The sequence below is a fragment of the Falco biarmicus genome, chromosome 4 (assembly GCF_023638135.1).
Source record: "Falco biarmicus isolate bFalBia1 chromosome 4, bFalBia1.pri, whole genome shotgun sequence".
NCBI classification, from domain to species: Eukaryota; Metazoa; Chordata; class Aves; order Falconiformes; family Falconidae; genus Falco; species Falco biarmicus.
The window spans coordinates 12,691,031-12,712,927 of NC_079291.1; the positions used below are offsets into that span (position 1 = coordinate 12,691,031).

Here is a 21,897-nt window from a genome sequence, read left to right on the forward strand (position 1 = left end):
AATATCGATTATTACTTTTAAAGCAATTCTAGTTACGGGAAAAGTCGTAAGCAGTCCGTGTTTGTTGGTGAAGTTTTAAGGAAAGTCAAACCATTGAAATGGACAAAGTCACTGAACAGAGGAAACCACCAGAAAGCTGTCTTAAACGGCTTGACCTCACCATAGCCAGTAGGCAGCGCTCCTATGAATGCAAAGAAATATTTAGTTCCTGTTCATTCAGATAATTGCATTCCATATGCACTGTTAATTCACATTTAAACTAATTGGCATATAAAAATGTTCCTATTTCATGTGGAAAAATTAGCATTAAGGTGGTAAGATCTGCCAGTGCTAAAATCCTGCAGGATTAGAACCTACCAGGAATAATCAGGAATACTTTGTTTCATTAACAGATTTAATCAAAACATATTTTAGTAAATTTATTTCTCCAGCATGTTGAAGATATTGCAACTAATTAAAAGAATTCTAAATAACTGCTTTTCTGCAAGTAATTTGAATTCCAGTTTATATCTAAATAAAACTTGCTGGAAAACATGAACAAATAAACAACCACCTAATAGGATGGAATGGACAATGTTTACTATTATTTAATACATGAAACACAAAATTTTAAAAGCCCTAGTCAAAATGTCAGGCTGGTGATGGCTTTAAACACACTCAAATGGGTATTCAGAAAAAGCAAAAAAAAAAGTGGCAGCCACCCTTTCTGATCTTACAAGTTGCCTACTGAAGTCTCCACATGGCTCATCTTCACAAAACCTATTCCACGTACCTATGAGAGCTGTGGGAATGGTGGAGATCATAGAGAGCTCCTCAGACAGGAGATGCTGGGAGCTGCTCAGGACACAGTCGCAATGAGTGGATGGGCTGCCCACATGCGATGAATGATAAGCAATGAAAATGCTGTGCTGCCGCTTTTCCATTTAAGCGCACATAATGTCACCAGAACTCGGGAATAAGCTCCAGTAATGGGGAAATGGCATCAGAGGAATGTCTCCCTGCTTATTGAGATCTTAAGCTGGGGAAAAGTCAGGAGCAGTATTAGTATTAATTAGACTGGCAACCACCATGCAGATCTCCTGCACCAAAGTGTAAAATCCCAAACTAGTACAAGCTTGTTAAAACAGAGCACTTTTACTTTGGAGGAGGAACAGGGGGAAAAGAAAGAGGGGATGGGGGGAGGGGGGGAAGAGAGCAACTGTGGCTTTACATCAAGTATATTTCATAATTGTCTCATAAAATATGCACCCACATCACAAAACACTTAAAAAACCAAGTATTTTTAAATGTATGTACAATAATGCAAAAATATGCCTAAATATGTATCTAATGCAAAAAAATAAACCATTTCATAAAATCTCCTTTCAAACGTCCCCTTGCTCTTCAATACCATAAAAAAAAGGAAAGAACTCAGTAAACAAATGAGTTAAAACACAAACTAAGACAGAATGACAAAAGCAGTGCAATGCAGATATTTAAGAATGGAAAGACATCCAATTCAGCTTCCTATGCCCCTGGATTACACCACAACTGTGGTGCTACTTGTCCTATGCCAGCTGAATTTTGGTTTTAAAAAGTCAGCCTGGTGTTCCAGGTGTAAGAGTTGCCTGTGGCACGCATTTTCCATGCGAGCAAAAGAAGTTAATAATAATCCAACTAAGCACCCTTTAAACCCCCTTAAACAGGGGTGCATTTCACCCTAGGGAAATATTTCATGTTCTGTGTACTCCTGCCAAGCACAGAAATCCTGTCCAACAACGTGGACTAAAGTCTACCTGGACAACAGTAGTGGGAGAGAGACTTCTGCTGTTTCATGGTTATTTGTTTAGTCATCTCTTCTTTCAGCATTCTCTAGGAAACTGCAAAGAGGGCTCTGGTCTTACAATTTCAGTAAGTCCAATACTCTGTATTTGTGATGTTGCAATTTCACTGGTAATTGGGCTCCTAAATATTTTGGAAGACTAGGTCTGAATGTCTGAGTTAAAGGAGACACTTCAGTTGCAGAAGAAAATACTGATCTGGTTCTTACTGGGATGTGTTCAGGTGACTGACATATATCTTGGTAGAACTGCCCTCAGAGTACAGTTGGCTGTATATGAAATACAGCTTTTGTTTGCAGAAGAAATCTGAGGAGGCTTCAGTATTGCTCCCTATAGGAAAGGTGGCAGGAATTGAAGCATTATTTAAAAAACCTGCTTATAAGGCACTGGTGTAGCAAGGTTTGTGATGAACATGGTTTTATGATTTCTGTTTTCCAACAGTTTAAAAGCAAGTCCATTAAATCAACCATAAATAGCAATAAAAAGACATTAGAAAAGTCCCAAATCAAAGAAATCAACTTAGTATTGAAACCTAATTTATGACAGTCTCACTTCAGTGCACACACTAACTCCTGCATGTTTTTTTAAACTCGTTGGCTCATGCTCACCCTATATACAAAATTGTCCCCCCGCAAAGCCCTGATGGGCTGCATATCTTCTACAAACAAGACATTTTTAGATGACATTGTACAGTTACACATTAAACTTACAGATGACTGACAGGATCATATATTGACTTACCCACTGTACATATCTATTTAGAGCTTTAAAAGGGTAAGAATATACACAAAATATACACTTAATTCACAAAGTAACAGCCCTCAACGTCTGCTGTTTTGTAGGGCTATACATTTCTTCTGTTAAAATTCCACACATGGAATGATCTCTGTGCCAGCTCCTCTTCATAAGCAATAGGATCACTTCAAGGTAAATTAGTTCTTCATGTATATGTAACAGAAACAGCTAAAGCTGAGCCTCTAGTCATCACTGTCGCTCCCAGACTCACTCAACTGCAAGTCATTTCCTATGGAAAACAAAAAAAAAACCAAACACAACAAGTGAGTAGGCATTAATTCACATTTCATGGCAATCAAACCAAAGAACAGTCACATTTACACTAGAAGATTTAAATAAGAATAACACAAGAAATGAATGCAAACATCATCTGTCATTTAATGGAACTGCTCTCCATGCCCAAGAACATTAAGAGCTGCATGGGTCTAATACACAGTCAGATCCAGGCCAAACCAAGCATCCTTGGCTGCACAGCCATCAAAGCTGCTCCCTGGTGGGAGAACAGCACTCCCCACGCTAGCAGCTGTGGAAGGCATTCCACATCCTCCACCCAGCCAAGCTCCCGTATAAGGCTCTGGGACAAGGCACTGGGGAATTCCCTGGCTTTCTTGGCCCTTTTAAAATATTTTTTTGTTTGTTTTAAGGCTGTTTAGGTAGCCAAGGCAAGGCCTTCACATGTCAACAAACTAAGAGGAATGTTAAAGCCATTGCAATTCAAGGCTACCCAGTTGAACTAAGCTGACACATGCTGTGATGGTGAAGGCCCCCCCTCCAAAATGCAAGAGAGATCAAACAGAAGGCGGCTAGGATATGGATCAAACCTACAGTCTCAGACCCTGTTTTGCAAAGTGACTGTGATTTGGTGAGGAATAGGGGATAAAAGGGGGCAAGAATCATGCTCATGCTCCGGTAACTGAACCTAGCTCTTCCAGCACTCTCCCATGGCCCTTCCCCCAAACAGCTGCAGAGCAGCTATGCAGTGGCTATGCCTTGGATTTCTTCATCTCCTCTCCCCTGTTATGAAACAAGAACGTGGGTTAGGGGGTGATCCTTCCCATGTATATAGTCACCAGTGACTTGAATGCTTAAGGACAGATTAATCCTTGGCAAAAGGATTTTAAGTCCAAAGGCAAAAATCATTGCTTGAAAAAAGAAGCTACCCTACCAGTTCCTAAATTTTCTTCAAGTTAGAGGCTTCTTGACATTCCATGACCTATGCAGTATTTTTGTTGTGGCCCAGGAGAAGCAGGGAAGAGGCAGCTCACAACCAGGAGCAGGGAAACTGAAAGTGTCCTAATGCCATTGTTGAACTCTGGATTTTGCTTAGACATTCATTACTGACAGGAAGACTGACAGGCCTTTCCAGTTTTCCAGCAGGCCTTTTTTAGTATTGTCTATACACTTGTCTTCTCAAAGCTGGAAACTCTACATTCATCTGTATTTATACTCCACCAGTTCCCTTTGTGTGGGTGCCAAGAGATGTACACAATCACGCCTCGGGAGGAATTAAGAACAATTTATGATAACCAAGTTCTAGTTTCTTGGAAATGCAATATTTTAACTCCACGGAGTTAGAATATACCTGATCTAGCATAACAAAAGAGCAACACAGATCTACACCATCTCTCCAGAGAAATTCTCATGGGACAAAACTGTACTTTAAAAAAGTCTTTTAGTTTTTAAAAGGTGGAGTGAGTTTCTACTGATTCAATGCTTGCAAATGCCATAGCAGTATTTTAACTAAATACATGGCATTTTAATTTTCCCTTTAAAACGTGATATTTGTGAAAATGCAGCTGAGACCAACATAACACAGAGTACATACTCTGACAAAATAATACAGCTAACAATGAAGACCGCAGAGACTGTGCATTTATGACCAGAGGACAGCCTTGTGCCATTCACAATTCTTTACAGACTTAACTGCCACATGTGACAACCCCACTATTTAGGTCTAATCTGTGTTTTCACATTAAAATAATTCCCATCCGTCAGTGCGCCAGATCCTGCCACACTGATACTTTTCTACCCACTTATTCCACCTAGAGGCCTGAATCAAGGCTTAGCACGGTCAACAGGGGCCATTGCACTGATGCCCACAGGCTCTAGACCAAACTGAAGCAATCTTCACACCTTCAGACAGGTCTCGGCCCTCTGTTCAAAAAACCTGTCCACATATTTCAGCCAGTGCAACATTCTGGGATTCCTATTTGGCAAACCGCACTTCATGGAGTTAGCCTAAAAGGCTAAGAAAATGAGTGGTCTCAAGCAGCTTCCCACAGTGGTAAGACACAAGCCTTTACATACGGAGTGTGTTCATGAGCTGATTGCTTCCTTGTGGCCTGCTGGTGCCGTTAGCAACAGCATTCCTGTTGTTATACTGCTGGTGTGGTGGCTGGGAAGGGGAAACATGTGCTGGCTCTTCCCCCTCACTGCTGGAGCTTTCATCTTCACTCCCAGATGAGCTTTCTGAATCCGATGAGCTGCTTCCACTGCTGCTGCTCATCTGCTCAATAATTTCAACCTCTGCTCTCAGCTCTGAAATAAAAAGACATTCCTCTGGTTGAGACCATAAACAGGGCCCCACGGAATTTTGGAAAAGAATGTGAAAATGAAGTAGTTTTGTCAAGTACAATTTATCACATCAAAATATCTCACATGAAAGAGAGAGACAAGAAGGAAAAACAAAAAATTCTGAAAACTTTTTTACTTAGAAGCAACAGCATAAGTCAGTATCATAAAACTTCCACTTCTACCATTATTATTTATATACTTTACATTCCTGAAAGGACGCTCTACATACAAAGTAAGTACATTTCCCAGTTGCATTTTATAGGCCAACAGCCAGCCCATTTTTTAACAGCATCTTAATGTGAAGGAATCTAAATTGTTAGATGTCAGTGACATTTAGGCTTTTGGAAAGCACAAGAAGGGGCAGGGGTGGGGACAGGGAACACAGGTACATGATCACAACAGAAACTGCCTTGACTTCAGATAATGTATGAAACTGCTCCAGTGCAAAATCACACCACTCATTGTAAACAAACTTCAGAAGCAGATGGATGACATCGGATAAGTTTGCAGTGGGGCAGATAGAACAGATGAGAATATTCACATGTTGAGGAGTGGTAACAGTACCTTTAACTTGCTACAGAACTTAGAAGTAACCAGGAAAACACAGAGACTACTCAAACTGGGAAGTTATTCGAGTCAGACATGCCCCACTTCAGGGTTTGCAGTGCAAAGAAACACTGGAATACCATGACAGGACCATGACAGCTGCATCAGCGACAGCTAGTGTTGGTTGAAAGACTGCTTACTAAACAACTGTTAAGGTAAGTCACCCCAAATCATACCATATTGTTAAATCTGTCATAATTATAAGTGGTCTAAACATTATTAGAGGACAATTCTTTTGTATTCACCCACAAAGTCGAGTATTGAATGACCTGGTTCACCTAGGTACATTTCCATGTGAGAACAATATTCATGCATATGTTAAGCACAGGATGCGAATCCCTCAAAAGGTAGGCTTTTGTTGTACTAGTGGTTCTGTGCCCACAGGGTTAGAACTCAGTGCTTGCCCTGGAGAAGGCATAGGCTAAAGGGACAAGAATGAAAGAAGGGAGAGATATTATCATCTTTGCCTGAGAAACAGAGAACTAATGCAAGCAGTAATTCACCTTAGGTCAGATGTGTGTCAGAGTGAGATGAACCCCAGCTCTTCAGCTAGGGACATCCTCCTTGTGCATGACATAGCTAGATCATGTAAAATGAGTCCTCCCTTTATGTAAAAATGGCAGCACAATAATACTTTTAATACTTCTTATCTTCAGCCCCTGCAGGATTAAGTCTGAGCAACTGGAACTCTTCTCTTTTTTAGTAAGACCCATTTTCCTTGGGCTATTTAATGCTACAGAGTATGTTTTCAGCCTCCACCTTATTTGCTGGAGAGAGTTCCTTTAGCTCAGCATGTATTGGTTTGAGAAATTGTTTTCTTTTGCTGTTTTTAAAACTATTTTTCAATTTCAATGTTCAGAGCTCAATTTCAAATGTTAGAACTATTCAATACAGTTATATTGAATCACAGGCAAGGAAAGCGTACTGAAAGGGAACAACCATACGACTTCACTCCAGCTGGGTATTTAAGGATAGCGGAGTTGTTCTTCCAACTTCCTAAATCCAGATCCCTAACTAGACCTCCTGTGCTCTCTGTACTTTGCTAGTATGCCAGATAAAACTTACTCTTTCATCTTGAATACATAGCATAAGAGCCCACTGGAAGAGGGAGGAAGAATGGATGATTAGGCCAGCAGAAGATTGTTCCTTTGTACTGTAATGCCTTTCTCCCCTATTCCCTCCCAACAGTCTTGCAGGCTTTAAAAATCCATTTCATACCTGGAGTCTGTTACATAGACAAATAAGCACTTCTAAGTCACTGTCCTCAGCCTACCCATACAGAGGATTTCAAATTGTAATTGTTTCCTGTGTTCAAGGCTATGAAATTCATAGGGGAAAGCTAAAGGAAAGGTGAAGAGGAATAAGGGTTCTTTCCCTTCAAAATGCCCAGATTTAAATTTTTTTCCCCGTAGCTTAACGATGTAAAATTTCAACATACTTCCGGTGATGGGAGTTGTTAGTTCTAAGTTATAGTGATGATAATAATACATTGTTAGAATATACCGGATTGCAGCAAACACAACCACCCATAGACCACAGTGCATACTGCAAAAAAATTCAATAAACAAGTCTTATAAAGGCCAAGTCTCATGCTTACAAAGCTAGAGTCTATGGCTGAAATGGATGAGGCTAAGAAGAATATAGCTGTCCAGAAGCAGCAAATAGTGTGAAGAAGGTGAAGCAATCTAAGAGGCACTGGTGGTGAAAGGGAAAAGATGCAACAAGAAATGCACTCCAGAGAACTAGGAAAATAAAAAATCTAAACAAGAAGTTTGAACTCACTACAGTAGGTGAGGGGATAACTGAAGGAAGTGATGCAGTCTTGCAAATGGGAAAGGAAGACTAGCCTGGCTAATTTTAAACAGAATTAGAGATCAGTGTCAGATTGAAAAGTGAGGGTTTTCTGCTGGGGAAGCAGAAAACTAAGAGCCCACAAAAGAAGTTTGGTTATGAGGAAGGAAAGGAAGAATGCCTTGGAAGAAGTGGTAACACCCACTATGCTGAATTCAGGCAGGAAAAGCAAAACAGCGGCAACAGCAGAAGCTTCAAGAACTGGGAAGTTAAGGGTGTTATCAGCAACAGTGGTAACTGGTGGAAACTTGGTCTGAGCCCATTTTCAAGTCAACTTCTGCCTCGCAGGCTGTCAGCTTCCCCTCAGATCTCTTTTGCTTCTTAATTCCTTGAGCCCAGAATTCAAAACATCTTTTCTGAGCAGATGAGAAAAAAGTAATTTTTTTTCACTGATGTTATGGTGGCTGCTGCATCATGAAGTCTGTCAGGCAGAACTCCAGCAGGACCACTAAGGAAATCTGTTCAAAACCCTCATGGGTCACACTGTCAAAGATGGTGGCTAAGCCGATGACGATACCAAAGCCTTATAGGAAAAACATATCTGCTTTAAAGTGTCCGGTTTTGTATTTTCCTATTTGCCAGTTGTGTTTAGTGAAGTTATAGGTATCGAAGCCTTGGCTAAACATTTCCTTGCGGTGTCTCCAACTAAAATAGTTGTGTGTGTGTATATGTGTACATATATGCTAAGCTGAACAACATAAGAGTCAGAACATTCCTAGATCTTTTCGTGCCGTAAGATCAAACACCTCATGTTAATGCACCTTTAAGGTTTAAAAGATGACAAGAGTTAGGATGTACAGCAGTTACTTTTAAAAAAGCTTTCCATATAGTATAGTTTTGCACACTTGCCTTAATTGAGTCTACATCATCTGAAAAGGCTGACACTGCTAGGGAAACCTTAACATTTGCACATTTCAACTGTAGGCTTGCTTTCAAGAAAACAAAATGGCTTACTGTTTTACACTGGCAGCCAATGCAGTTTCTAGAGTAAAAAAAGAATTGAAGGTCAGAAATCGTTATACAAACTGAACAATCTTTCCCAGCAGGGCTGTCTTCTGTACATATTCAGCACCAAATACCCTAATTTCTTTCCATAGTCATGTCTAAGGGTTCTTATGTTTTCTCTCAGTTCCAATAGGCTATGCAGAATTTTTAACTAAAGCCCCAACCTTGGGCTGCAAGAATACCAAGAACTTTTGGAAATAAAGTTATTCAGCTCTAGGGAGGATAAGGTTGTATGCCTACAGCAGAATGCTTACTGTTAATAATGGTATGCAAGGTGGAGAGAAATCAGCTTGATGTTGGCACTTACAGCATGTGGAGATGGAAGCCAGAAGAGGCAGTATTTTACAATGAAGTGAAAAAAATTGGATTGAGGTGCTCTTGAAAGACAAACAGTGCTATAGCATAATCCTTACACACTACAGCTGCATTTTAGGTAAATAAGATCTGCTCCGATTTTTAAGCACTGAATTTAGAGTCTCCAAACCAGAAATATGTTTCTGTGTGTGGGTTTTTTGCCTCCCAAGTAAGGCATGCTGTAATTGTGTCAATGTTATCAAAAACACTTCTGTTGTGGTCAAATATGTCTGATAAACATCCATTATTTCATGCACAGAAATGGCTGTATTGTGGTGTATGTGTGCAAATGTTCACTGCTTAATGAAGTGTTATCAGATGTAGCCAAGTATTCAAAAGAACAAACTCTTACCCCTCTCATTTGCTCCCTTCAGGCAGGAGGACACTATAAAAACTTGCAGGGGAAAAGATTCCTCTGATGCAGGACCCTAGACCTAGCCTCCCACAGGCCTCTCTGCTTGAAGGAAAGGACTAGTTCAACTCCTACATGCTCCGACTCTGTCCTCAGGCACTGCTGTTCGGACAGCTGTATAATGGGACAGAGAACTGACCTACCTGAAAGTTCATTTCCCAGCTCACCTGTAATGGAAGCTATGGAAATGCACAGCTGAGGGTACCCAGGGAAAGCAGAAACCTGCACTGAGGTTACCTTAAACCTATCGTTAAACATCACAAGGGCTGTGTGTCTTATCACACCCTTAAGTAGGGCATACAGGGAATGAAAGAATGTCATAGCGCCAGAGATCCTTTCAACCACCTCCTTTGGGGATTGTAAGTTCTCTGCTGCATCCATTGATGAAAAAACCACAGAATTTTAGCTTTTATGTTTATCTTTCTTTTGTACAAAGGAGCTACTTCACCCAAATGGAAAGTTACTGCTTTAATGGAAAGAACACAACAACTTCAAAATTTACAAGTCTTTGTTCATAAAAAGACACATTAAGGGAAGATAACAGGACTGAAGACTACCTCACAGCTTTTACAGTTAAGTTCTATTAATTATTTTCATTGTAGAATGGTGCCATTTTAGTTCTACCTTTCCCAAGTAGGTTCTTATGATATAAATGGTTTAGTAATGATGATGCTGTAGATAATCAATGCTGGAAAGAAGTTATAAAGAGCATATACTGTAACAAAAAACCATCCTGCCCAGATATTTGTGCTCTTTTGGGGCCTTAAACAACTCTCCCTGTAAGTCCTATTTTTAGTACATCAGGTGTTTTTTGCTTGATTTCGGAAGCAAAATTCTACAGGTTATTAATTTGGAGGTACTTTCCAATGAAAGATGATCAGGTGGCAAAAAAATTACTAGGACAGCTCTAAACAATGTGACTCGTATTTTAGACCACTAGAAAATGGTCTTTGTAGAACAGATGTGTCACACCAAACAAATGTAATTATTTTACTGTAACATGACCTTTACAAATTGCTGCATGTATATAAAAGAGTGCACCAACGGTAAAGTAACTTATTACACACTACAAGAAAATAGCATTTAAAGTTCATAACTGATTCAATTTTTAAATTGATATATCACCTGTTATCTTGCTCCTTACCTATTACACAGAAAATAAAAATGGCAATGCAGCTAAGGGAACTGTAGCTAACAGACTCTCAGACGTTGATTCTGTCTGCTGACCAGCGTCCAGGTATTGAAAATACTACTGCTGCGAAAGAGTGAGACCAGTCAGCACCTGTGCAAACACACAGATAGCTTAGTAGTAAAAGTGTCACCTAGTGATTACCATGAACTGAAAAAATACCTTGCTAAGTAATTAACATAGTCTGGGCAATTAACATAGGCTAAGTCTACAGGCAAAAGTAGCTATACTGGACAGAGAAAAAAAAAAGAAAGAAAAAGAGATCCAGAAGAACATATACCAGACAGAGAGAACAATCTTAAAATAACTGCATCTGGTGCCAGACAAGAAACATAAGAGAACCAATACAAATTTAAATTTAAAGTCTTCCTCGTTCTGACTGTGTTATCCACAACAAAACCAGATACCACACCAGTATGACAGGAAGGAAATGGGCAAAGAAAGCTCGCTCTGCCCACAGTGAAACACTGAAATAAAGTATTGCTGGAGCAGGAGACTGAGCTGAGCCAGTCATCCCTTCAAGGTACTTCAATACAAGTATAGCAACTACACTGCAATGTGATCAAAGCTGCAGAGGAGTGGTTGCGGTAAAGGGGAAGCTGCTAGGTTGTTCACTTTCTTATCCCTCTGCTACTAGCACTACTTGGCATGACACAAGTTCCAGGTCTTGTGATGGGAACACAGCCACACAGCCCTTCCAACCCACTGCCAAAAGGCTCCAACCTTACTCAGTGCAGGAATAACTTTCGTCCAAGTTACTTGATTGCGTAACTAGATCTCAGACCATTGACTTTTGTTGCTGTTGTCGTCGTTGCCTAAGACACCCATTCAACTCATCCAGCACTCAGCTACAGGTTCCTGAGTTCACGCTTGTTTTGTCTTCAGCACAGAGAAATAGTTTGGAAGAAAGAAAATTATCCAGAAAGAGGAAGTTCTCTCATGCCAGAGAAGACTGCAGTATAAATATCTATGCTGGCAGAAGAGAATAAATAGTTCACTAAGATGCCTTAAAATGACATACAAAGATGACAAACCAGCTGTCAAGTACCATTTTTTAATCCCTGAACATTCTAACGTTTTTATAAATTGCACAGTCATAGTTTTTATTATAAAGAAGAAAGACAAACCCAACCAAAACTAGGAAACTACAAGTCCTTCTTTACCTCTCTTAATGTCATCCAGCTGAGGTTCAGGTGAAGGGTTATCTTTCAAAGGAGAAGTTTTAGGTCCAACTGCTGGCTTGGTTGGGGCTCTGAACTGCGAAGGAGGTTGAGATGCTCGGGCAGACTGTTGTTCTATTCGGGCTTGGATCTTACTGCTGCCCTCTGCTCTGAAAAAACAACCAGAGACATTCAGCAGTACTGCGCAACTATGTTCACCTTTTCCAATATCCTTGTACTAACGCCACATCTGTGACTTCCCTTTGTACAGATCTCTACTTTGTTTTATAAAGATAAACAATGAATTACAGCTTTCTGTATGCAACACTTGCTCTCAATAACAAATAAGCATATACAACTACACCGCAACAAGCTTACAAAATATATTTTCAAATCCAGATGTGGTTCAGTGGTGCCAAATTTTCTACTTGAGGAACAATGAAGGCTTTAATTTAGCAATCAGCATTAGTACTTTTTAAAAAAAAGCAACCATACTAATTTAAAGTAACTACATGATAAAACGAATCCACTCATAACAAAATCCTGCTTAAAACAATCACAGCAAAAGAAACAATTTTCTCACTTGCAATTAAATAATCTCAAAATGAACTCTCTTAGAGATCAACCTAACTACAGCAATCACTCTTACCGCTAAATACAGCACGCAAGCATTTAATTCTTGGGTTTTGTTCATTTGCTATTATCCCTTAAACCCAGTTTAAGCTACTTCCTTAGTGGGAAGTAGTCTCCAGAATAATGCTAGACCTAGGTGTTCAATTCAAATCAGGTATTTCTTCCTTTTACTGAACCAATGATATGATTAAGATTGTAGGACAGTCAATCTCCTTGGCAGAAAAAAATTCCCCACGCAAATTACTTGTTCAGGTCCCGCTATGGTAGACCACATTTAATGAGGTTAAAGTATGTGGTGCGTTTATCGTGTAACACCAAAGCCTTTTGGGGGTATGGCTTTACACGGTGTAGCACAGAAGTAGCTTATGTGGACAGTAGTGCTCAGTTTCGGTTCTAGGAGGGTCCCAGCTCAGCAGTGTGACACTTTGTGCCCGTGGGCTAATCCCACTGAGAAACAAGTTAAACTAGCCCACGTGGAACTTCCTGTGCCTTCAGCTAAATCCCTTCTGGCATCTGAGCTAGTACATTTAGCAATGACTCAGGTATCCATGCCTCATTCAATTGTAGATGCAACCTCAAAAACTAAGCACAGAACCACCTCCCCATCACTGAAATGCAGCTATTAGATACCACGCTAATGCAGCTTACACAGTCATTTACAATCGAAGTGAGGGTTTGGGAATACACTCACTGAACCAAGTGAAAGGTAAAAGCAGAAGGTTGTTTCCAGTATTAATTACACTCTTGGAACTACAAAAGGTTTTATGTAGAATAAGTGCAATTACTCCCCCATGAATGTTATCAGGATGTTAACACTAAGAACTTGGCTCCCACAGAGTGTCAACAAGTCGTTACATACAGATCAAAGTAACCATGAAAAAAATAAAAGAGGCACTTCTGATCTAGAAAACTGAATGACTTACCAAAGCAGTATGCCTTAAAACAGGGATCCCCAATTTTTTACTACCCTGCCTCTGCTTGAGAAAAGTTGAAATACTTTTCACCCCACCAGAGCCAAAACTCAGTGGATGTGGAACACATTGCTGAACTCAAGCCCTCCTGCACTTCTTTGCTCCTTTCTGACTTAAACTTCACCTAGACAAAGTCCAGCAGAACTTAAATTGGGAATTCACATCTCATCTATGACGTGCTCATATCCACTGGACAAGATGAATGCCACATGGATGAGCCTTCACATCACTTCTTCAGAGGACTGTTATAGTCCATTTACTTTGAACTCAAGGTGTCCCAGCAAACTTCCAGCCAACTGCTGATGAGCTGCAACCCATATTTCTCGTAGTTTTAGCAGCTAGAAGTTCTACATTGCAATAAAGTATGATTATTTTTTTTTACTATAAAACTCATAAAATTATTTAAGAGCTTCCTCACAAGACATTTGATTAACTGCTTTCTCTTTAGATCTCAATAACTTGTGGTCCAGTGATGCTGAAAGAACATGATCCAGAGACTTCAGGTACTTGCAGAGTACAAAAAATGTTCGAAATGCACACTTTGTAGCATTTGTGCAGTAAAGTAAAACTATTGGGTCAGAGAGGATTTCTGGCCTCAGCAATTCTTCTAGGCAAAATCTCACAACCAGTATTTCTACAGTTCCTCCCTGAGCTGGAAGCTCTGGACTTGTGTTTCGCTTTATGTGTATCACTGATCTAATAGTGGGATGAGTGTTTCGTGTTCCCTAAAAGTATATTATGAAAGCATCATGACTCCCACAGGAAGCTGTAGGGAACAAACACAGAAAGTCCAATAACCCTTTTGACAGCCTAATATTTCCATGGTCTTTTTCAGCTAACTAGAGATTCCTGAAACACTCTTCAGCCAGCTTCCAAAGCTTCAAATCATCAGAGGTGTTTCACTGCAAACTATAATTATGTCCTTTCAGCAGCAGAGAATTTAAAATTTCTTTACTCATGGATTCACACTTCTATTTGCATTTTTAGGCATGATAATTGGCCATGTAAAGCCCGTGAGACTTAGTAATTAAACATCACTAAAAAATAAAAAGAAAACTGAATTCTGGGTCAAAAGATAGTCTGAAGAAGAAATTTCAGCAAGCATTAATCCTATCAACAGTCCTGTCCCCAGCTTTACCTTGTTTTCTTGACTTGAATGCTGCTACTAAGTTTTTCCAGCATATATTCCCCAGTGTCATGATTGATAATAAGCACACAGTCCTTTTGATATGGCCTTTTATTTCCTTTAAACACAGTCATTGGTGGAGTTGAACCCTGGTATCAAAGAAAGAACACACATTTGTTTGGTTATATTCCTCTACCCACAAGTTTATCAACACTAAGAAAAGTGAATATATGTATTGTTCTGACCAAGAGGCTAAACACTTAAATTTTAGTTCCTACAGAAAATATTCATTCATGAAAAGGGAAAAATACAGTTATATGCAGTAGATCAGATGTTTCCTCATAGCAGTATTATGCCTTTCATAATTTTACGTGTCTCTGCAGTGACAAAACATCTTGTCTATGATTGCCATTATTTACAGGTCTCATCCCCAAAATGGTAACATAACTGAATTTGCACAGCTGGCCCTGACAAGCGTTAGAAATCTTGTCATTTCTGCTCTGGAAATCCTGGGTTTGGATATGAAATAAAGTTCTAATTATTCATGTAGCAGAACTGTTGCCTAAAGAAGTATGTGGCCAATTGAAAAATAAACTGCTTTGTATTTTTTGTATGTATATATACACACACATATATATACACACACTATATCTAAAAAAAATACAGTATTTTCATAGTGGATTACAATCAAATGTCACAAACTACGTAAGAACAGCTGCCACCTTCTAAGTCAGATTAGCATGTAGATGCCATGCCATTATACCAAAACATCTTTTCAAAAGCAAATGCAGTATTTTGATGCCTTCAAGAAAGTCCCCAAGTCCCCACAATGCTGAATAGAGCCATAAAAGTCTAATGGCTTAGACTGAGAAGCAATAAAGACAAACTCATGTGGTGGTGCATGCTAGCGAACCGATACTGCTGAGATTATGCTCAGCTGTACTGCATCCGTGCACAGGCTAGCTCATACACCTGGCTTTGGGGTTACAGGAAGAAGAATCTATGGTCTACCAGCACACAGCAGCATGGACACGCATATGGCAATGTCAAAAAAGGACTCAAAGGGGATATACAAGAATAAGTTATCAGCTATGAAACCTTCTCAGATTTCTCTGTAATGTATAGCTACTGTCCGAAAGACATTTAAAAAAAAATGTTTATTCATGTGCACCCTTGTTTCTTTACATGCTTCCTACTAAAGCAGCCAAAATCAGGGAGAAAAGGCAAGAACACACACTTCTACATTTTATTCCAAGTAGCAAAAATTAGCAATCATATTTTAACCACTCAGAATGTAATTCCTATTCTCCATATTGCTAATAAATAGAATATGTTTGAATTTAAAATGGCTTCGAAACATTGGAACAGTTAAGGGTGAAAAATCTGAATTCACAACAAAAACACAGTAAGAGATATAGATACAATTCAGAAAAGGTGTCTCAAGAAAGTCTAGTCTTCAAAGGCATGTTGCATTTTTATCATTCCTATATTTAAAAAAGGAAAGCAATATTTAAGAGAATAAAAAGCAAGCTGAAAGTCAAATCCTGCTTGCTGCTGACAACTAAGTCAGGAAACATATAATGCACAAATTAAATGAAAATTGATCAAAGTTTGTTGCCTATGATTCCGCAACCCAGAAGCCTCCTAACTCAGCAAAGACTGATTTTGGCTAAAAAAATAAGCAGAAGCGGAATCCTGCTTAAGCAAATTAACAGTTTCACCCTTCTTAATGTTTAGGTTTTATGTTAGTGCCTAAATAACACAGGTTAGAGGAAGAAGGTAGGTAAACCACATGACATTTAATCAAATTGTTTTCACATGTGAGGGTTTAACAACAAGCAGAAATTCTTCACTTCCCCAACCAAGACTGTTTATCAAAGCCACTAAATCCACATGTAGAAATAGTACTTCAATTTATCCAAACAGCAAGGGACACTAAAATATCTCCACTGAATAAATCAGCAGGGACCAGGCAATTTCAAAAAACAACCTAGAATCTGAATCCTATCCAGCTGTTGGGCAACTGAGAACCAAAGCAGCGTCCAAGAAATTTTCAGTAAATCTTGTCAGAATCAAAGAGTCTCAAAATTTCTTGCTCTTTTCCAGTATGCTCAGTGTTTTCCAGCTCTCTGTCCAGAACACAGACAGCACTGCCTTGGAACAACATAGGCACAGTGGCTGCATTCACTGCAGTTAGCTGCCTAAGCCTCCAAAGCATACTAGAAGCTTAAAGCTGTTCGTACTTATGGGAAGACAATCAAATTAAATTAATCAGTACAGGGACTTGGAAAGACACATTACAATTGATGTTGTTCAACACAAAACATGAATGAACACTGTTCCCAGTCAATCCAGGATAAATGCCACTGCTATCAATTGTACTGTTACCTGCTCTCAAATACCACTACCACACTCATTGTTTTATAGACATAAACCAGTATGTGACCTCCTGCAGCACTGAAGGTGACCAAAGATATGTAAGAAATATGGGGGGGGGGGGGGGGGGGGGGGGCGGGGAGCCGGCTAAAGCCTCATTCAGTGAGAATTATCACAGTACCATCACCTACTGATTAAAACCACCAAGATGCTAGAATAAACACCACCAAAAGGATCTGACACATGGCTTCCAAACTGACTGGTGCCCCCCTGCAACCACCAAACCCATTGAAGTCTGTGAATTCTAGTTTATTGGCCTGACATACAGCATTAACTTAAGTAATAAATCCAGTTATAGGAAGCAAGCACTTTGTTTTGGTAAGGAAACCAATGAACCTTCAAATACAAAACAGCTGCACCTTTAAGCAGTTTGATGACTTGTTTTATTGCCGTTTGACCATCATCCTCGCACAGTAGATCTTTATGGCGTAATTTGAGGAGGAAGTGGATGGGAAACTTCATTGCCACTCACCAGAACCACTTCCCTCACTTCCACTGATAAAGCTAAAGGCAGAGAACCCTCTGTGCTATCTGTATGTGTTTTAGTAATAGGAAGAATATGCTTCCATGCCTACCTGTGGCTTCTGAACATCAAACCTTGACTAAAGACCAAATTAGTCTGCCTTTCCTCATTAAGCCATAGCACTAAAAATGGATGGAAACCAGGTATAGAGCTTCAGCTAACAGTAAAAGTCTTCTGGTGATTCAAGAGTAGGAAGGAAGAAATCAAAAGAACAGACTGCAACCTTACAAATACAACTCTTTACAAAGATAAAATTTTACAGACCTTTCCTAAGGTAACATATTACAAGTCTGGCTGCTCAAATACTGAACCCACTCGTATTAACAAAGACAAAAGTGAAAATAACATTTATGTTAGACTGTAGCTACACTGCAAATTTGTTGGAGAGTAAACAAGGACACATATATAACAAACTTACTGGAATATGTGGCAAAGTGATTGTTACGTCATCTCCTTTACCCACTTGGAGGTCCCCCTCACAAGATGTATCAATTGAAGCTGGCTTAAAATCATCTAAAGAGGAAAACAATTACAATTACATTTCTTAGAGTCTTAAGAAGTGTCATCCTGCCCTGCGAAGAATAACTGAAGATTTACTCTGATCATAGGGAATGCTAAAATACACACTAGCATTTACAGCAAGGATGGAATACTGCACCAGGACATGTCTATGCACAGTGACCCAGTCATATGATGGCACCAGATTCTGAACTTCCTTTTTAAAACTGAAATAAGGTTATACACCTTATTCAAAGACCAAAAGCAGACTTCTCCAAACCCCAGGCTTTGAGTGACACTTAATTTTTGCAGGCAAGTGTAAAACCCTACCATGCATCTCAAAAGAGTATCAACTTAAAGACCCAGGGTTCTATGTGGCTTTTGCCAATTCCAAACCTGAGGACTCTCTCTGTGACAAAGACTAATTTAGTGACACTAACTCATTTAGCTTTACTGGTATTTCTGGCTCTCTAACAGCCACCTTGCCTCCACAATACCATAATACCTCAGATCTCACTCAGGAGGGGAAAAAAAAAAACAACCAAAAAAAAAAAGGTGTTGGTCTTACTTCAGCATGCTCCACAGTAGTCCAAAGCCACTGTGGATAGAAAGCATGACTAAGGTGAGACACTGTAATGGCTTTAAACTAACCCTAGTTTTAAGTATATTTGCTGCATTATATAGAATGCATTGTCTCCCAAATGAGGCAATTCTATTTAGTTTATTTATTTGAACTAAGAACATTTCAACTTTAAAGTATTTCCCCCTCATTATTCTGTTGTGCTGATGAACCATAAAGCCCATAAAAATCTACCAGAGCCTGCAATTTTGGCAAAGACCTTAGACAAAGTGAAATAAGACCAGACAGATACAGGTTGGTTTGCTTTGTTTGTTTCTTTTTAAAATAAGCCTCCATTTAATTGTAGCACCTCTGGATATGAAGAGATACAGTTATATTCATGACCAAGGCTTTTAGTAACTGCATTAGTTAAGAAATTAATACCTCAGAACAAATCTAAAATAGAATGCCATTACAAAAAGCACATTTGCAGAAAAAAACCAAACCCAGCTTGTAATAAATTCTCATTAAGAGGATGTTAATGTCTAATTTTTACTTTGACAGCACAACAAGCAGAATCAGGCACATGACTTAATCCTCATGCCTTAACTGCCAGACCAAATCATACTCTTCATTTTCATCTGAGCAATCTATTTCTAGCTATTGTTTCCCACCTACTTTATGTGCAAGCTTGCTAAATAAAACAAACCAGCTGTACAAGAGCTAGCATCTTTGCCAAAAAGGGATCAAGAGTTTCAACAGCACAGTCACTAACTTAAAAGGCATATCACCATCACACTTCTTTCTTAGGTATCAGCAAAATACAGTTACTCTAAACAAACACTCAACAAATTGTTTTCATTTGATTAGCTTACTAGGTGTATGTGCTTGGCTAATCTTGCTGTAGATCAAGTGCACATATGTCCCTCTAAATGTACCCATAGTCCTTTTCCAACATGCAAATGTTTTTAAGATGCGTTTTCCAGGGATAATCCAGTTTTTCAGTACATTATTTCGTAAATGTTACAGAAAGGAATGAAGTATTTTAAGAAGGATGAAACAAATTCAGTCTACAAAATCCTCTTATTGTAGTTTGTGTGAAGAGGATTAAGGGAACAATATAATGCTCGGAGCCCAAATAAATCATTCCAGATCAACAGTTAGAAAAAAAATTTATAACCAGGAAATTAAGAGATCTCACTTGAAAGACATGGATGGAAAATACAGCACACAAAAAGTTCTTTTGAAATAAAGCTGCATTCTTTCAGTTGTATTCCGAAGAACTTTGGCTTTGAAATGCCTGAAGAAACATATTATTGAAGCACTTTCAATTCTAGAAATCCAACATATTTATATCTGGATGTGGCTTGGGTTTACATCGTACACTATCAGACAACAGCTTCATTCAAGGGATAGATATCTTACAATTTTGATTTAGAAATGTGAGATTTACTAGTATGTTAGCACATAAAACTGTTCAGTGTTACGTATAAACAGTTAAATGTACTGAACATATGGAATAGTATTTTTTAGCATGGTGAAATTATGTATAACCAGAGGGGGGAAATACACAAAATTTAAGTGTTAATCCACTAGACAGAGTTTACTATTAAGTGAAATAGCTTTGCCTCAATCATTGACCATCTGCTTGAGTAACAGACAAATCTAGAAAGCTGTTCTTTAAAGCCAAACTCTGGTGACTAATTAATCACCAAAATGACTTACATGTAGTGTATTAATATAGGCCACGAGACTGGGCCTAGGATTAGGATTTTTTGGTTTATGATGCATACTGTTAACTGTGTAAATTCCCCATGTTAATACAAAGCCACTGAAATATATAAGTTTAGTATTACTTTCACTTACTGTTGCTAATTTACTACTCATTTTAAATCCTGGACTCGTTTAGGGGAAGAAAAAGCCTGCAGAATTCAATTACAGAGATCTTCTAATATGAAATTAAATGTATCCAATGCTCAGTAGAGCAGCTGGAATCATATCCGGCATCTTAAAAAAAAAATATCCCACATATTCTTCTAATTATTCCAAAACCGCCTAACTGCTCAAGACCCTACCTCAGGATTTATCTTAGGCTTATTAGGCAGTACCATGTATGTCTGAGTCATTTCTGCTCGCTTTCCTGGGAAGTGACTTGTTACAGCTGGCTGGAGTCTGGACAGCCAGGGATGGGGCTGCTGGGTTACACGTTGCTTCATCACAAAAATAGGCAGTTTAAAAAAAAAAAAAAAAATCAAACTGCGGGTGCTGTGACTGCCGACCAGCTGCGCTCCTCACCAGGCACTCCTGCCAGGCCAGGGCCTGAGGTGACCCCTCCTGCAACTGCCATGTAAAAAAAATAAAATGGCAAGCCACCCCGTCACGGCGGGGATCGCTTTACGCTCCTAAGCGATTCACGCGCATTTCATGGAAAACTTCGCAAGCTGTTCGTGTCACTGGCCTGCCTCGGTCAAACTTCCTCCCTACCAGCGCTCCCAGCCGACATCCACCTTCTTCTGCCCCGCGGCTGCCCACCGGGGAGGGGCAGCTCTGCGGGGAAAACGCTCGTGAGGGTGGGGGGAAGACGGGCGCCGAGGGAGCGGGAAAAGGGGCAGACGGGCGCCGAGGGGGACAGGAGGGAGAGGGGGCAGACGGGCGCCGAGGGGCGACGAAGCCGAGGGGCGGCGGCGCGCAGGACGCGGCGAGGAGCAGCGGCGCGCGGGAGGCAGCCGCAGGCCGGCGGGGAGCAGACGCGCCTCAAGGAGTAATAAGAAGCCGCGGCGGGACCCCGGCAGGAAACCTCGGTGAGGCTGGCGGGGCGCCAGGCACGTATCGCCGCCCGCCCCGGGGCCGCCCGGCGGGAAGGGGCCCGAGGAGAGGGGGGCTCGCTCGCAGGAGCGGCGGGTGCGGCAGAAGAAGGGCTGCCGGGGCAGGGGGACAGGACGCGGGGAGCGGGAGGAGAGGGGGGAGGAAGGGGCGGTCGCGGCGGAGCCCGCCGGGAGGGAGCGGAGGTGGCGCTCACAGCGGATGGTGTGGAAGGAGGCCTTGGGCCGGCGCTCGAAGCTCTCGCCCAGCTGCAGCGGGTGCTCGTCCTTGTCCAGCAGCGAGTTCGCCGAGCCGTTCATGGCCCCGCTCCCGGCCCGTCCCCTCCCCTCCCAGCCCGGCCGGTCCCTTCCTCTCCTCCGTGCGCTGCCGCCCGGCGCCCTTCCGGGTGCCGAGTGCAGCCGGGAAAGTGCTCCGGGGCCGGCGGCGGCGGTGGGTACGGCGGGGCGAGGCGAGGTGGGGGCGCTGGGCCGAGCTGGGGCTGCTGCCGTCCCCGCGGAGGGGGCGCGGGCCCCGGAGGGGCGTCTCTCAGAGGAGAGGTGGGAGCCTGGCGCTGCCCGCCCTC

General features: G+C 40.8%; 2 protein-coding genes across 5 annotated transcripts in view; one reads left to right on the forward strand and one right to left on the reverse strand.

Annotated features, from left to right (window-relative positions):
- Positions 1 to 1,264: 1,264 nt before the first annotated feature.
- EAF1 (ELL associated factor 1) lies at positions 1,265 to 21,660 on the reverse strand. Its single transcript, XM_056335813.1, has 6 exons — positions 21,532 to 21,660; positions 17,874 to 17,968; positions 14,509 to 14,645; positions 11,770 to 11,936; positions 4,923 to 5,153; positions 1,265 to 2,844 (listed from the first exon to the last, which is right to left on the reverse strand). The coding sequence occupies exons 1-6, from the start codon at positions 21,632 to 21,634 to the stop codon at positions 2,798 to 2,800; spliced, it is 780 nt and encodes a 259-aa protein (XP_056191788.1). The 5' UTR covers positions 21,635 to 21,660; the 3' UTR covers positions 1,265 to 2,797.
- METTL6 (methyltransferase 6, tRNA N3-cytidine) overlaps positions 21,626 to 21,897 on the forward strand; it is a 53,319-nt gene continuing 53,047 nt past the window's right edge. The window contains exon 1 of one of the 4 annotated variants that reach the window (XM_056335805.1): positions 21,626 to 21,764. The gene's annotated coding sequence lies outside the window, so the exon portion shown is untranslated. Of the gene's footprint in view, positions 21,872 to 21,897 lie in introns of all 4 variants that reach the window. The other 3 variants (XM_056335803.1, XM_056335802.1, XM_056335806.1) reach the window with 3 other exon arrangements.

What these genes read in the sequence shown, in the direction of transcription:
- EAF1 (XM_056335813.1), bottom strand. Translation starts at nt 21,634, where the DNA reads ATGAACGGCTCGGCGAACTCGCTGCTGGACAAGGACGAGCACCCGCTG. An exon ending in CTCCTTCCACACCATCCGCT is followed by an intron (nt 17,969 to 21,531) that starts GTGAGCGCCACC and finishes TTTCCTCTTTAG; the next exon opens with ATGATTTTAAGCCAGCTTCA. An exon ending in TCACTTTGCCACATATTCCA is followed by an intron (nt 14,646 to 17,873) that starts GTAAGTTTGTTA and finishes CTTTGATACCAG; the next exon opens with GGTTCAACTCCACCAATGAC.